This window comes from Camelus ferus, chromosome 26 (assembly GCF_009834535.1).
Source record: "Camelus ferus isolate YT-003-E chromosome 26, BCGSAC_Cfer_1.0, whole genome shotgun sequence".
NCBI lineage: Eukaryota > Metazoa > Chordata > Mammalia > Artiodactyla > Camelidae > Camelus > Camelus ferus.
This window is the reverse complement of record NC_045721.1, coordinates 16,766,291-16,783,248: the sequence shown is the minus strand read 5'-3', so window position 1 is coordinate 16,783,248 and position 16,958 is coordinate 16,766,291. Positions and strand designations below refer to the sequence as shown.

General features: G+C 41.2%; 1 protein-coding gene across 3 annotated transcripts in view; it reads right to left on the bottom strand.

Moving 5' to 3' along the window:
• The window catches only part of FAT1 (FAT atypical cadherin 1), a 93,932-nt gene extending 77,362 nt beyond the window's left edge, over nt 1-16,570 (bottom strand). For all 3 annotated transcript variants that reach the window (XR_004315421.1, XM_032468651.1, XM_032468652.1), the window contains exon 1: nt 13,289-16,570. Coding sequence is in view for 2 of the 3 variants with exons in the window: in XM_032468651.1 (XP_032324542.1) it covers nt 13,289-16,547 (3,259 nt within the window). In the remaining variant the exon portion in view is untranslated. The remainder of the gene's footprint in view (nt 1-13,288) is intronic.
• Nucleotides 16,571-16,958: the final 388 nt, after the last annotated feature.

Below are 16,958 nucleotides of genomic sequence, written 5' to 3'. Positions count from 1 at the left end.
GGTTAAAAAAAAAAATCTCCAGCTGCTTCAGCAGACTCCCAGCCAGCAGCCAGCTCAAAATACACATATTTACTTAAGTTTCATTCACAATTTTTGATGTGAAACTGCTGAAGACCAAAGGAAACAGGCAGATGTGTGAGATACCAGGCGGCAGTGGCAAGACGTATGGCAAAGTGGGTTTCAAAGGTCTGTGTCCATTCATATGCCATGGAAAGTGTCCTTACTAGGATGTGATTGAAAAAAAAAACCCATCTCAGCGTGCATATCCTGAAACTTTCATGGAAAAGTCCAAAATCTGAAAATGTGACCTTTTTAACTCTGTAAAGAATGAAAACTGAAGCAACACAAGAGCAAGTTTACAGAAGAAGGACTAGTTTTCATCACTGCCTTAATTCCAAAGAGAAGTCTGAAAAATACAGGTTCTGAGTCACAAAGGCTAACAATTTTGCAAGCCCACAGGAACTTGTTTGTTTCACTTGGAAATGGTAGACCTGGTCTAATCACATCTTTTGGAAAATCACTCTGTAAAATACTGTCTTAAGACATTACATACATTCATATAAAGAAGATTGATGCCTTATAGGTCAAATCAAGGGAGAATTATGCTACCAACCCCAAGTATACCCCTAAAGGGCAATGTGAATGGGACTAGTTTAATAAGAAGTTTATCCTGAAAAAAAGACACTTGATTCACTCAGAATTTTATAAAAGCTATTATTAGACAATTTTTAATTGAAAACAAAGTTCTAATTTGAAATTGTTAGGCTGTTTTCCTGCAATCCATTAACACAAAGCAAGAGAGAGCCTCCGTCAAATGACTGCAAAATGAGTTTTCATCCAGCTTTGACACTAGCTTTAGCATCACAAGAAATGCTTCACTATAATATTTAAAAAGCCATGCCAGGATGTAGGTCATTAACATCTTTGACAAAGAGATTTTCTGCAACACCAGCATAATGGGTTTCTAACATCCTCACCGAGTACCATCACAAGAAGGTTTCTGCTCCCACACAACACCAAACACAACGCCCTTTCCCAGCAAGGGTGCACCAACCAATCATGGAGGAACCGACGTGGGGCCATCACCTCACTGGGTGACTGAGCCTTGCTTTAAATTAAATATTAAATATTCTTTAAAGTAATTGAACTCCACACAGATCTCTAGACCTGCACTGAGGTGATGGGCACTGGAAGAGGGGCTAGTCCAAATGGAGATGTGATTTAAGTGCGAAACATACATCAACTAAAGACTTCACATGAGTAAAAAAAAGTAAAAGGTCTCGTTCCTAATCTTTTACGTTGATCACAGGCTGAAATATATGCTAGATGAAATAAAATATATTATTAAAATTAATTTCACTTATCTAATTTGTTTGTGTGTGGCAACTAGAATATGTAAAATGATATACATGGACAGTCCTACTGAGTAATGCTGCCGTAACCTGTAAACTAACTGTTCTTTGAAGACGTGAAAAGTAAAAAATAAAAGTAAACGCTGACAGAATGTATATAATTGTGCAAATATAAGCTGTTAATAGAGGCTCACTTTTTTCATCTGGGCACTTGCATTGGAATAAAATGCTGAAACAACAGAGTATTTCTAATAAACGGTTTTACAGTCTACTCTGGGACACGGACTATTGTGTTGTGATTTGTTTTGATTACACAGACTGTACCGATTAGGTGCCTGTCTTAATGCAGGCTCACCTCTAATCCCCAAAACTTAGGGCTGTTATTCTCCTAGATAAAATGATCTTCTGTATACTCTATTCAAGACTCACGATTTATTAAAATGTCAGATTTTAGGTCAGCATCTCTAGACTAGGTTTCTAGTGAAACCTAAACTAAACTTCCATTATAGAACCTTACTTTCACCCTGTGAGAAAATTTTATTAGAAACAAGACCATTCATTTTGATATTTAATGATCACTGTACTCCTCTCCAGCTGTAAATAATGAACATTTATGCTTTACTGAGGTCATTCTTTTCTTCTCTAAGGGTGATCAGGATGACCATTTTTCCTTGCTTGTTTTTCTAACCTCTTTGAGGCAAATAATACTAACCAGGGTTTAACTACATCTTCTCTAAAAAAAACCCTATTAAAGGAGACAGCCACAAGTTTCCTCTTCCATGGATAGGAAGACATTAACTCCCCGGATTTCCAGACAGAAACATCAGTGTGCGTTGTCAGTCAGTACATTGAAGAGTTTGTTTCAAATCCAGAGATTTCTGTTTCAACTCACCACGGGGTATATTCCTGTTTCTTCTGTCGCATATATGCCCCATAACTCTAATACAAGCTAACTTTAATATTACACTAAGTGGCATTAGAACACATCTTTAAGTTATTTTTAATACATTTCCAAGTGCACAAAGTCAAAAGTCAGCAAAGGAACACTCCTATCTTCTCCTCTCTATTTCGGTTTCCATTTTCACGTCCCCCAAATCGTCCATCTACTTCCCTTTCCGTTTCCCCCAAGTCTCCCTCTAAGGAAAAGCAATCAATGAATGAAATAATTTGTGATAAGTTAATTAGCAAGAAGAGTGGTGTGAAAAATTACACCTACAAGCCAAAGGCTGTTGTGAAGAACTCCTGGCTGCCTTTAGCAAACACTCAAAATATCTGCCTTTGGCACTAAAATGATGTTTGAAAATTGGGATTCGCAAGTCCCTTGGGGCAAGAAACATCAGAAAACTTGGGGACAGAAACTGAGAAGGAGAAGGAATAGAGACTATGGCTTTGGTGTCTTTAGACTCATGCAGACTCCTGGTGTCCCGGCTCAAGCTCCAGCTTACATGGAAACATACTTAAAATAACTTGAAAAAGTATTTTAAAACCACGAAATGTTTTAACAGCATCAAAAACCTTATGTAGATAGAGCTGGCTATATAAGGTAGAAATGTTTCAAGACACTCAAGATAGATATTTTCACAATTTTCAAATGCCTTTAAATCCTTACGTACATTTAATAATCAAAAGGAATTTCCTCAAAGGGAAAAATCAGGTAAAGTGCCTCTGTGATAGACTGAAAAATGAAGGCAATGCTCTGCAACTCCTCCCATCAAGAGAGGTGGAGTCTGTTTTCCCACCTGTTGAGTCACCAACAGCAGGTGGGAGAAGCGACGACGTGTGAGTTCTGAGACCAGGCCTCAAGGGGTCTTGCTGAGGCTGTTCTCAAGCTCCTGGAACCCCGAGCCTATTGTGTGAACAAGCTCAGGCTGGTCTGCTGGCTGATGACAGACACAGGGCCTGCAGTCCCGGCCCCCAGCCAACATCTCACCAACTCCCAGATGCCGAGCCACCGTGCTGACAGCAGATGACCCAGCACGTAAGTGAGCCCAGCTGAAGCCAGCACACACCCAGCTGAGTTCACCCCAACCGCCGACTCACAGAATTACAACCTAAATAAATGGCGGCTGTTGGAAGACACCAAGTTTTAGAGTGGGTTATTTCCCAGCAAAAGGTTAAATAACACACAGTTCTCTGATTTCCTTCACAGTATTTCAAAACAGCCCAAAGATAATGGAAGTTTCAATCCATCTTTGACTCCGTCTGCATTTACTCCAGTGAATTCTCCCTAGACACTCTCTCTCTACTTCGTAGAACTCTCAACTGTTCCCAGCACTCAATGTGCCTCCTATGAACAGATCTCCATCCAAACACTTCACAAAGGTTTTTTGCCCTTCCCTTAATCATCCTAAAGCTGTTACTTATAAATCAGAAAAACAGTTCACTGAATTAGCTTTTGTTGTCTATTCATATGGATGACAAGTTTAGAATCAGACACCCTAAGTAAGCAAGAAAAGTAGACAAAAAGCAAATGAGAGTTAATTTTTTTTTTTTAATTTAGATGCAGTCACTTAAATGAGAAAGTGTTTTCAGTTTTTACATTTATTCTTCTTCTTAAAACAGTCTGGTCGTTGAATTTCTCCTTAATTCAACCAGGCTTTAAAGGAAAAGTTCGCTTATAAGTAAAAAGCACTCTATTAACAGAAATAACCAAGAGATTTACAATATACAACAGTTTTTAAAAGACAATGCGATCAATGTATTGCAGGAAACTGACACGTTCAAAAATACTCTATGAATTGCTGGAATAACTTCTTTTAAGCTTTAGGAAATTCATCAATGATACTGGAATATAAAAATAGACTCTACTAATCTGAAAGTCTTTCAAGAGTTCAAATTTTTCACCAAAAATGTACAATATAAATGGATATGCATCTTTTGAACCTAAAACAGAAGAAATATTTTTCAATTCAGAGGATGATACAGGCAATATTATTCTGTAGCCGAAGAAAACAACAATCTGTAAGGCATGTTCACCTAGAAAGCCACAGAATTTAGGATTTCTAATTCTAGGTGTTGGTACTCAATCTGACAAATGAAGTTGGCTTCTAGAGAAGGCAAAACAGAAACGAGGAATCTGCCTTGCTACTGAAGTTCTGTTGTGGCTGTTTTTCTAATTTTTTGTTTTTAGCTATTTCTGAGATATAGGAACGGGGTGCATTTTAAGTGGAAGATCACAGCTTTAACTGCATTAAAAGAACAGGCAGACCTACAGCACATGTGACACCTTTCTACCAACTAGAATTTTCTCTCTGTATTCCCAGAGCAACAAATTCAAAAGATCTTTCCCAATAATGGTTACTTAGATGTGTGTTTCCTTTTAATATTTTATAATAATCTATTTCAAGCTCAGGCTGTACTCATCCATTAAGTGTTTGCTGTGTGTCCACTACAAGCCGGGCACAGTTGTCGGCACCAGCAATATAAGGAGGAGCAAAGCTAAGTCCCCGCTCTCATACAGTGCCTATCCTGGTGGAAATAAAATGACAAAAGTTGTCTTTCTTTTTTAATATGGTCAAATAATTCTTTAAACTCTATGTAAAACACATTATTTAAAAAAATCATGGGCCTTAAATCAAAAACTTTATATTCTGTAGATGTGATCCTTAGTTTGAATTCTTTCTAAAATCAACAACACTGAGCTAATTAAAACCAAACACGAATAATATTCACATTCATGCTTTCCTTATCAGCTTCATCTTCATGAGGTCATCCCTCTATTAAGAGAAAATACTTCTTTAAAAAAATTATTTATCTATCCTTTAACAGTAATGGATTTAAATTCTGATGCCTCAACCTGTGAACTAACTTGGTATTTATATGGGAAGCTCATCTTTTTTCACTTAAAAATGCAAACATCTTCAGCTGAGGAACAAATCAGAAGAAGAACAATGTTATCTGACAAACATTTACTGAGTTTACCAAAAGATGACCATCACTGAACAGGTATTTACTGATTTACTGACTACCAGCTGTGTGCCAAGCACTTATGACAGGATAAAGATGTTTAAGACAGCTTGATGTCAAGCAGCTTTCAGAGTAAACAGGCAAGTAAAACAGCTAATAAAGAGCTAAAAGCAAATGGATTTTAGAGAATCTTTTAACTAAGAATTTACGGTGAAACTGCCTTAAAATATTTTAGAAGTTAATTGAAATCTAAAATCCTTTTCCAATAAGCTCTTTTCAACTAACAAAATACCTTCAACTTGTGATAAAGAAAACATATTACTTCATGAAAGATTCCAGAATCACTCTTAACAAAAAGTGACAAAACATACTGACTAGAAGTGATGTGAATATCAATACCTGTAAATCACAGACCAGAAAATGTGGCTACACATTCATTTCATCTTTCACTACAAAGTTATTTACTGCTCCTTTTACAATAAACAGTAGCCTTAAAAATAGGCATTATTCTTCAAATTCTTTCTTTTGTTCTGAATAGGGGACTATTTATAAAACTAAAACCATTTATTAAATCCCATATGCTCTTATTTTGAAGGCCATTTAAATAAAAATCCAATCTGTCAAGAAAGTTAACTTTAGTATTAGAAGCCTGAGTTTTCTGACATTATTTTACCTTCATAAATAAAGGCATACTAGGAGTTGACCTAGCGAGGATTTCCACGGTAATATGGCAATACTAAATATCAAACTCTGGCCCAGAGGCTTGCTTAAGTTAAAAATGGATAGACTGTTTATTATTTTATTATAATCGTTTGTCTTGTACACCTTAATGGGGAGATAGGGACACCCGATGACACAGGTTTGCAAAAGCACTGGAGGTTATTATTTCACTTGGAAATAGCCTTCGATGACAGGTTCTCTTGAATCTCTTTACACATGTGTACAAATATACAGCAAAGTGATTTCTAGGTTAAAACGAAAAAGACTACATTTGGTAGACTTTCCTCAGCATAAAATAAATATTCACCTCTAAAGAATCTCTTTCAATAGGTCAGTTTACTCGGCCACTTGGAGGCCTAGCAATGAAACAGGTCCAATACAACAGCAGATGCTCCAAGGGGAGATGGCATACTTTAACTGCCAAGGCAAGTTAACTGATAAGACTGGCCCTTGTGAACAGTTTCCTAGACTTTTATCACTGCTGTTAAACTGGATCACTGCCAGTTTAACAAGTACAGCCATGTGCCCTTGAATAGCAATCTTTCCAAGTCCATTTGTTCCCAGTAACAGACACGAAAGATTGTGCTTCATCCATTATGTCCTGTACGGTGACATGCACTATTGACAAACAACATGGTTTGGTTTTTAAGAAAACTAAGTGTCTTTAAGGGAGCTGCAAAGGAAAGCAGTACACAAAATACAAACTAATAGATAATAAAAATTTGACAAACCCAGCCTTATGAACTAAAGTAATCCTTAAAGTCAAAACAATAGGAACTAAATGTTTAAAAAAAAAAAAACCAACATGGACAAACAACTAAAAGTTTTGAGATCTACTCAATTTTCACAATTAGGCAAGGCAGACAAGATGGAAAGAAAAAACCAGATGTTCACTGGGCATTAAATCTCTATACACATAGGCTGCTCATCCAGTTATGAACACTCAGCTCTTCAACACTCTTAGAACATAATGAAGGTTCCTTGCCAAGAGGGCTTAGAAAGAGAACGGGTTCACCAGGACTTCATGCCACACACCACATGGTGGCGAGGACAATGGCTGAAGCCAAGGCGTCAAGGAGGACAATGCAAGACAACGACTTCAGCTACTGTGTGGTTTAAATTGGTTTTAAAGGTTAGCCAGGACCCTCACAACCATCTAAAACAATGTTTCCATGAGAAAGGTTCTGATTAATACCCAGCACAGCTCAGTGGCAGAGTGTGTGCTTAGCATGCATGAGGTCCTGGGTTCAATCCCCAGTACCTCCATTAAAGAAAAAAAATTTTTTTTAAATATCCAGCACAGTTCAGACAAGCAGCATTTTTATTCATGAGAAGGCCAATTTTCACAACTGTAAATGCAGGTAAGGCACCTGTCCATCTCCACTAGACAGCAAAGCTCACTATCTATACTCAGCATGACTCACCCACTGCTCATCACTTCAGTGGAATAATCTTTGCTTAAATGCCACCACTTTATAACGTTAAAATCCTGCCCTACTAAATGTGCTAAAGAGCAATTCATCATTCTGAGGAAAAAAAAAAAAAAAAAGAAGAGTCTTAGAGTCAATACTCCTTCAAGACCAAGCCTCAAATCTAGGATTGAAGCATCCAGCCCAGTTCAGCCAAACCTAATTTGGCCCAGAATCCCACTCTACTAGTAGCTTTTAAATGGGCTCCCATACACCATCACAAGACCATTCTTGAGTCAGAGACAGTCAAATGCAGGGTCTCCATGCACAGGCTCCCTGGTTCTGCCACTCAATACTCAGGTGGTCTCAGGTAAGTTATAACCTGTGAATGTTTCCTCATGGGTAACACAGGGATAACATTAATCTGGTAGCCGTGAGGATTAAATAAATATAGAGTGCTCAGAACAGCACCTGGTTGTGACACTTGATCAGTACCTGTGGTTTATTATGATACAGTGATGCCCAAGGTCATTACCGCCATCATCACTGAAAGCACCCAGCCAGAGACCAGACTTCAAGTGGTTTTCACCCCATCCCCTCCAGGTTCTGGCCATTAAACCTCATCCAGGATGACCATGCAAGTAAGGGCCCCACACAGTTTCTCCACAGGATACCACCCGGACTCACAGTCCACAGGGCTTTATATCCCGACTTCTCCTCCAACCATATTCACTCAGTACTTAGAGCATCAACTTGATAAACATCATACAAATAACTAAAGAAGAGCTGATCCTCTGTTTTCCCTTAAAACAAAATAGAATTTCCTTACGATTTCTAATGAGACCTGATTTTCACCTAGAATCCTCCTGCTTCAAAGGAGGATACTCTCCCCAGCAGAAACGATCACTGTGCCCTCCCTGCCCTGACTCAGATACACACACACACACACACACACGGGCAGATTTTTACTCCCAAACGTAGCGACAGCACATGATCGTAATACAATTTCTGCCAAAGCCTGATTTTCAATCTCACTGGGGCTAGGAAATCAGCTTCTTTTCTCTTCAACTTTCTTAGGAGGAGAACAAAAAGTAAAGGACAGCAGCTGTGGCTACTTAAGGGAGGGGAGGGCAACACAAAAGCCCTTTCACCAGCAAATTTCTTAACTCCCTAACGGGCCTCCCACCAGTATCTATTTAAGTTCCTACTGCCAGGAATTCTAGACCCAGCTCCGAGAGAGGTAACTGGCCCCACCACAGCAGACCACACCGCTAACCACCGCCCAGCTCCCAGCCACTCTTACAGAGTTTTGGGTCACACTTGGACCCATGGATATCCTTCCTCTATGTTCTACTTCTGTCATGAGAGAAGTAGCCTAGGAAAAAACACAGGTCCTATGCAGAATATTCTACTTTAAGATGCGAAAAGGTTCTTCAAGCTTGAGTGGATAATTAAAATACTCAGAGTCCTGCCAAGCCAGACAGAATCCCCAGAAACATTTTCTCTCTCCCTGAAGTCAACAATAAGGTTAGCCTGGGCTCGAGTTCCCTTCTGTTCCGACTACCAAACACGTCCCTCCTGTGTCCCCTAAGCAAGGCAGGCCAGGAGCCAGTCTCCAAACGGGTAATCCAGGGATGGAGCAAAAACGCTCCCCCGTAGTGAGAATGCAGCCAGGTTCTCTGAAGAAAAATGTCGCCCTCATTTTCCCTCCCATATTTCATCAACAGTGATTTATCTTGTCGCAACAGCTGTACTTCCTTACTAGCTCATTCTAAGTCTTTTCATCAAAATGCAAATTTCAGTCCTGAAGCCACGATTGGGATTCTAGGAGTAACACAGCACTAATAAGTTTAGAAATTTGCTCTTATCTTAGCGAAAAATGTGGTCTCCCCAAATACGTAGAATCAGAAGGGGAAAACACTCTTACTGGGCTGCGCTGTACTCACAGCCAGGCTGAACCAGGGTACTCTAGACAGAACGGAAAAACATACCTAAAAGGTATCTCATTACCATACAGACATGGGTGAAACAGACCTCAACTCAACACTGCTTCAACACGAGGGCTTGCTGACAATTAAAAAAAAAAAAAATCTTTTGGCTAAACATTTTGCTAGTCTTAAAAATTAACCTTAGTTTTAAAATTGAGCAAAAAGTTGCAACGTTTTATTGGTGTTCAAGTAATAATTAAGTGATGGGTCCCTGTCAGCCAAGAACGCTAAGTTGAATTTATTCCACCAATCTCCAGGAGGAAGGCCCAGGATTCTATTCCGCTGAACTTGGAAGCTTACAACGAAGCAACCAGGAACATACTAGAGGTGAGAGTGGGGTGAATACTGAGGACTATAAAGTCAGGCAAATAAAAGCCTAAATGTGAAGTTACACATGCGTCAAAGATACTCCACCAACATTTCCTCAAACCTGCTTTACATTCCTTACTGTAGATTTTAAGGGACAAAAAGGGGGAGGATCTTAATTAGACGCTGGAGATTGGCTCTCTAACAAGGCAGACTTTCCAAATAATGTTCTGCCTACCACTCGACCCTTCCAAACCTCAAATGGACAAGCAATCATGTGGGCTTGGATCTGTCAGAACAGTTCACTAACACCCAGAAGCCTCTCCAGGAAGAGCATGTGACACAGTGCGAGATTATCAGATGAGTCAAATGACTGTCGCCCCCACGCTGCTAGTACGTGTTACCTCCCTGCAAAGCCAATTAGCAAAATATGCACAAAATCCAGAGCTGCCAGGGCTGTTCATTCGACTGTGTATTTTAGGCAGTCCACAGAGTTTCTGTTTCTAAAAAAACAACTTGGCAGGAGATGTTTCAACTTTAAGCAGATTTTTTTTAAAGGGAATGTCTTAAACATAGTAAGGACTAAACTCAGACAGCTGAATACGTCCCCTGTCGTGTGAGAAGTACACAAGTGATACACGTATGTGACAATGCTGAAGTAGGTAACACCACAAAACCCTGGTTATTTTATTCGACTAACACCATATTGCTTAAAGTTACGTCAAAGGCAAGAAGCACACAGACAACTACAGGGGGCAGGTTCTTGCCAAAGCAGTTCTGCACAGGCCCAGATCCATCAGCCTGATATCAAATGTATCACGAGAGGAGAGACTGAGAGCTCAGGAGAAATGGGCAAGGAGCAGACACTGAAGTTCTAGAAAGGTGCTAATGAACCTGACCTGGGCCAGAAGGCAACTCCAATTGACCCCAGAGTTGTCCTGCTGCGTCCTGCGGGGTCCCCACTGGCGTTCCTGAACCGCCCCTACCTTTCTTCATCTGACGGGCACCTCTCCACACTTTCAACCTGCCCTAAAAGTCAGGTAGACAAACCCCACATGAGAAATCAGCATATCTAATTTTAGTATTTCTACTGCACAAAACATAGACTTTCCATAAAGGAATTCTACACTATGACACCAGGCGTCGTGTCAGGGATCTCTCTAAATAATTACCTGGGCTGATAATTCTACTGCCAAAAAGAAGATACTTTACAACGTATACCAGGTCAATGCGTAAATATTATTATATATATAATATATAATATTCACCTTTATTTGACTTCGAAAAGCATATAAACATAAGTCTGCTGTATACTACATGTTCTCTGTAAAGCAAGGAATACAGAATAGATGACCTGGAAATTTCCAATTTTTCTCTCACCTTTAAATCTTAGTCTTTATACCAATGCATGACAGTTTATTATACACTTAGCAATCCCACGGCCCATAATCCCAACTCATCCCCTGGCCTCTTACTAAGTTACCACTGGGAAAGTCTGGCACTGCCATCCAGCCTGAAAACGACTACAGATTATTTCAGGACGCTGCCTTGCTCAGATGTTGGCTGCGTGTCTCCCCCGCCCTTGTACCCGGTGGTAAGAATATCCCAGTCTTCTAAATTCATAGACAAAATACTAGTTTCTAAATGGGTCTTTAAAATGCAACAATAAAAATACTCTTCCCACTTAAAAGAAAAAAAAAAAAAACCAAAAGGCAGTGCTCATATAACTGAAGTCACCAAGGAAATGTAAATTAAGATTTTGTTCTTATTTTCTGTCTGAACTTACAGGCTTTCAAAGTCCACCTTGGAAAAAAAAAAAAGTAGGAAAAATTGTCCTTAAGAAATTCATAAAAACACTTCATGGTTTCAGCTTCAGTTACTAAATTCTGGGTGTTTTTCTACACCGCCATTGCACCTGAAAACTAATTCAGACTGCAAAGTGTCACAAGATCCACTCTGCTCTTCAGATGACTGATTACTAACTGCTCCTGGTAATGCTACTTTCTCTTGAATTAAACTATTATAGGTATTTTAGATGAGGTATTTAATCTGCAGATCTGCAGCACATGCTAGAGGTGTATCATTCACTAGAAAAAGAATCCCTTGCATAAACAAAACCACATTAAAAATTTATAGCCTTTAAAATAACTTATTTCTAGGACAACAGTTATATTTCTTATGTGCTATACACCTATTAAGAGGAAGGCGTGGGTACCGGGGTGGGCACTGATGGAAGAACTCATTTGTGGTATTACTGAATAAAAACTTCAAGGTTTACTGTAATAATAAAAACACTCCTTTTAGAATGGGCATATTCATAAAGGAAACATCAGTGAGGTCAATAAACACACTGAACCCCATTCGTGGCTGATCAGGGCTGGGATTACCCCGTTTCCTTCTATTTCCACTACCATTCTCAGAAGGCAGGACATTCAAAGCCAAAATCATCATTCATTTACTCATGCACTCTTCTACCATTTAACGAGCAGCTTCTATATGCCAGGCACTTTTTGCCAGGTGCTGAGGAAAGAAAATACATGAGCTAAAAGCCTGTCCTTAAGGGCGGTTTTGGGCTGAACTGTGTCCTCCAAGGTTCATGTGCTTAAGTCTTAAGTCCCCAGTACCTCCAAACATGACTGTACTTGGAGACAGGGCCTTAAAAGAGGTCATTAGAGGCTGGTCCCCGCAACTGGTATCCTTATAGGAAGCGATCAGGACTCAGACGCACGGAGGGGAGAGCATGTGACGTCACAGGGAGAACACAGCCACCTACAAGCCAAGGAGAGTGGCCTCGGAAGCCGACTCTGCCGACACCGTGACCTTTGATGTCTAGCCTCCAGAATTGTGAGAAAATAAATTTCTGCTGTTTAAGCTGCCCCATCTGTGGCTTAACCTTGTTACGGTAGCTCTTGGCCAACTAATAATAATGCTCACACCCCGTCGGGGAGACTGACATATAATTACGAAATTTGCGAAAAGCAACTGAAGTAGAGGGATGTACAATGTGCAAAACAGAAAATACACCCTCTAGCACGAGTTGGCTGTCCTGGATGCTCTGGTTTTCAGACCTCATTCTAGGGGGTAGAATATCGTGCCAAAGCATTGCTACCATTTCCAAAAGACGTTAATAACTCTAACACCTGCTATTTCACTTTATCCCCGAATAAGATTTACAGTAATTTTGAGCGCCCCCATCGTATAGACGGAGCAAGTCAGTGTTAAGAACTGGTGTGCAACACCGTCTGAATGGCATGCTAGGTAGTGGCCGTGATCTTCCAAGTCTGCAGTCTTACTAGGCTGAAAACCTTTGGAAGGGCCTCTCAGAGTGACAGCAAAACCACAATGATTCTCCTGATAACACAGAGTACTTGGAGATCAGTATCAGTGGTATGGTTTCAATCTTTCTGTTTTTTTTTTTTTAACTCATTTTATGCCAACTCATTTAGGTTTCTTTGGATCCCCCTCATGGCTCCCTACACAAAAACACGCACTTCTACAGTGAGCCCTCACAGAGTCCAGTGGGGAGCTGTGATGGAGCTATACCACAGGGCATATTTCCTCTAGAGAAAAGGGAGGGAAAAGCAAACCAGAGTAAGAACATATTTACCTGTTTCTTCATCTATTTTGAAAACACCAACACCAGAACCATCTCGAATGGAATAGTGGATCTCCCCGTCTCTTCCCGAGTCCTCATCGTGAGCTGACACCTTCAAGACCGATGAACCAACAGGGACGTTTTCTTTCACGACACCCCTTTCCACAAAGCTGGGGAACACCGGCGGGTGTAAGTTCTCATTCACATCAATGACCTCAACCTCAATGTAGCAAGTAGAGGACAGAGAAATGGGTTTCCCTTTGTCTTTGGCCCTCACAGTGAGATTATATACTTGCTTCTTCTCAAAGTCCAACTGCTGTACAATTCTAACCGCTCCACTGAGCTTATCCACATCAAAGCTTCCTTCTCCGTGGTCCATGAGACTGTATCTCACTTGACTAGACTGACCTAAATCAGGATCATAGGCCTCTAACCACATGATGATGGTTCCTTCCGGAAGGTCCTCGCGAACTTTCACGCGGTAATTAGGGGGAATGAACTTGGGTGGGTTGTCATTAACGTCCTCTAATGATACTTTCAGAAGCACCGTGGAGAACAGCTGGGGCTCTTCGCTGGCTTGATCCCTGGCTTCAATCTTTAAGTAATGCACATGCTGCTCCTCACGATCCAAAGGGTTCACTATTTTCACCACTCCAGTCACGCTGTCAATTGAAAACTTATCTGTGTCTGTGAGAATAGAGTACGTCACATGTCCATTTGGCCCCAGATCTTTATCTGTGGCTTCAACCTGGATGATTTCACTGTTTATCTCTTTGTCTTCACTCACTTCAACAAAATAGCTCTCCTTTAAAAACTCAGGTGGATTATCGTTGGCATCCAGAACTCTGACCTCCAGAAGACGCCAGGCAGCCTTCTGCGGCAGACCAAGGTCTGACGCTGTAACATTCAGGGTGTATTTGTCTGTCGTTTCACGGTCAAGCGGAGATAAAATCTTGAGCATTCCAGTTTCCATGTCAATAATGAAGCAACTATCCTCATTTCCTCCAGAGATGGCATAGACCAGTTTTCCATTGAAGCCAGTGTCAAGGTCAGTGGCATTCATGAAAATGATGCTGGAACCCACAGGATGGTTTTCCTTCACCTCAATACCAGCTGGAAGAGTGCTTCGAAACTGCGGTGCATGAGCATTGACCGAGTGAGAGTCAAAGAAAACATCCTCGGCCTCTCCCTGCCTGTGTAATCTGTTTGCCTGCAGGAGTTTCTCCGCCAGCATCTTGGCCACGCCAGTCTCTTCGCACTGCAAGTGTACTGGCTTGCGGAGGGCAGCCACAGTGAGGTTGATGTACAGTGGCGTGGCGAAATTCTCTCCGTCCGTGGCTGTGATTCTCAGGCTGTGAAACGACACCTTTGCACCCAAGCCGTCCATCAGCGACTGCTTTAATGACAACACCCCAGAGCTGGGGTTTAAGCTAAACAAATCCAGCTCGTTCCCGGCTTCCATCTGATATCGCACCAACTGAAGTTCGTCAGCATCAATAGCAGAGACAGTGGCTATTTGCTCCCCTACGCCTAGATCCCTGGGAATTGTTCCTTCACAATTTATCTTCTCAAACAAGGGTGTGTTGTCATTCAAGTTATTGAGAGTAACTGTAGCAAGGACTTCCACCTCCCGGCGGTATGGCAAGCCCCAGTCCGACGCCCGAATCCTCAGGGTATACACCCGCGGCATCAGCTCGTAGTCCAAGTTTTCCGAGGTACTCACAGCACCAGTGAAATGGTTAATCACAAATGGCACATGATTTAAATTTGCAATACTGTAGGTCACATACCCATTCTCCCCCTCGTCAGGGTCAACAGCACTCACGCTCAGAACAGTAGTGCCGATGGGCACGTTCTCGTCAAAAGATGCTTTGTAGGCTGTCTGGGTAAATTCAGGGGGATTGCTGTTTGCACTCAAGACTTTAACCAAGACTCTGGTCGAAGCTCTTCTGTCACTTGTTGTTACTTCGAGTTCAAACTGGGATGCCTGCTGCCTTTTAACTGGTTCTAAAATGGAAATGAGACCAGTGTTGTGGTTTAAACTGAATTTAGCTTTTCCAGGTGCACTTTTAAAAACATACTTCAAATGAGGATAGCTAGGTACGGCTTTGACCATGACCACAGGTGTGTTGGAAGGAGCAAATTCACTTATTTCTGCCCTGTAAACCTCCTTTTCAAACTTGACTGGCCCAGCTTTGAAGTGTGGGGAAGTCACATGAATGACTTTTACAGAAGAGAACTGGGGAGGCGTTCCTTTATCCTTCGCCTGTAGTGTCAGGTTGTAACCAAAAGGATGACTGTCCCAATCAATGCCACCAACTGCTTTGAGTTTATACTCTTTACTCCCGGGAGAGGCCCTGACTGTTCTAAACTGCTGAAGGGGGTCTCCTGCCACAATGCTTAAAGAAGCGACCTCCCCATTGGCACCCTGATCGCAGTCCTCCACGGTTACGATGGCATACGTCGGGTCCCTGTCCAGCTCTGACGGCGACAAAGTCACCGCTGTTATGACAGGCGCACACTCGTTGGCCTGCTCGACGTGCACCGTGAGCCTGGCCATGCTGCTGATGCCGCTGCTCCCGTACAACTTCATGCCACGGTCCACGGCAAGAATTTCCATCTCATACAGCTTGGTCTCTGTGTAATCGAGCCTGCCAGTCAAAACGACAGCGCCACTGGTGGGGTGGATGGCAAACATGTCTGTTCGGTCTTTAAAACTGTAGTAAAACTCTCCATTGGTTCCTATGTCGGCGTCCGTGGCGCTGACTCTCGCGATGCTGGTCCTTATGGCTGTGTTTTCGGGCAAAGAAACACTGTAGGAGGTGGGGGAGAATAACGGCCTCAAGTCATTTGTATCCAGCACCTGCACCCTGACCTTCGTTCGTGCTTCAGCATTAGTATTCTTCTCAACTGCTTTGACTATCAACGTGTAATGATCTTTCACTTCTCTATTCAGAATAGCTGTATTTCCTCCTTTGGTCCTTATTCTCAGGAAGCAAAAGTCTCCAAGAATGTACTCTTCAGCTTTGAATAGGTTTTCATTGTCTCCCGAGACAATTTTGTACCTTAACTCCCACGATGGGTTTGTAATGTAAATACCCATCTTCACGGGATGCCCCACATAGGTTTTAGCTGCAGAGTTTTCATGCACCGTGACGTTGTACTGGAAGTGTGTAAACTGTACAGGCGTCTGTTCAAGTGTTTGGCTTCCATCGCTGTCTCCAAAATGCTGGAGGAGCAGGAGCAGGAGCAAGGCCACATGCCTCCCCATCGCTTAACTTTCTCGATCCTGCAACAGAGGAAAATAAGAATCCTTACTTTGGAGAAATAAGCAAACAAAAGGTGTACATTTTTTCTTAAGGTTTGTTTCAGACCTTACATTTTAATATAGTATTTTCCATCTACACAGAATATGGATAAATGCAACGGTTTTGATTTCTTCTGTTTTTCAACTCAAGTATCAACACTAGTATTGCTAGAACTACTAAGCTTAAGACAATCTTTTTTTATTTTAATGACTTAAAGAATCATAATGAGCATCAGCTGTAATAACTAAATAGTATTAAACTTCAATCTTCAAGGCATATATAAGTGACTGCTGAAAAGGTAGATGAACATCGCTTACATTTTTTTGTACACAATAAATTAAGTGCTCAAAAGCTTACAGACTTTAGGCTACCAC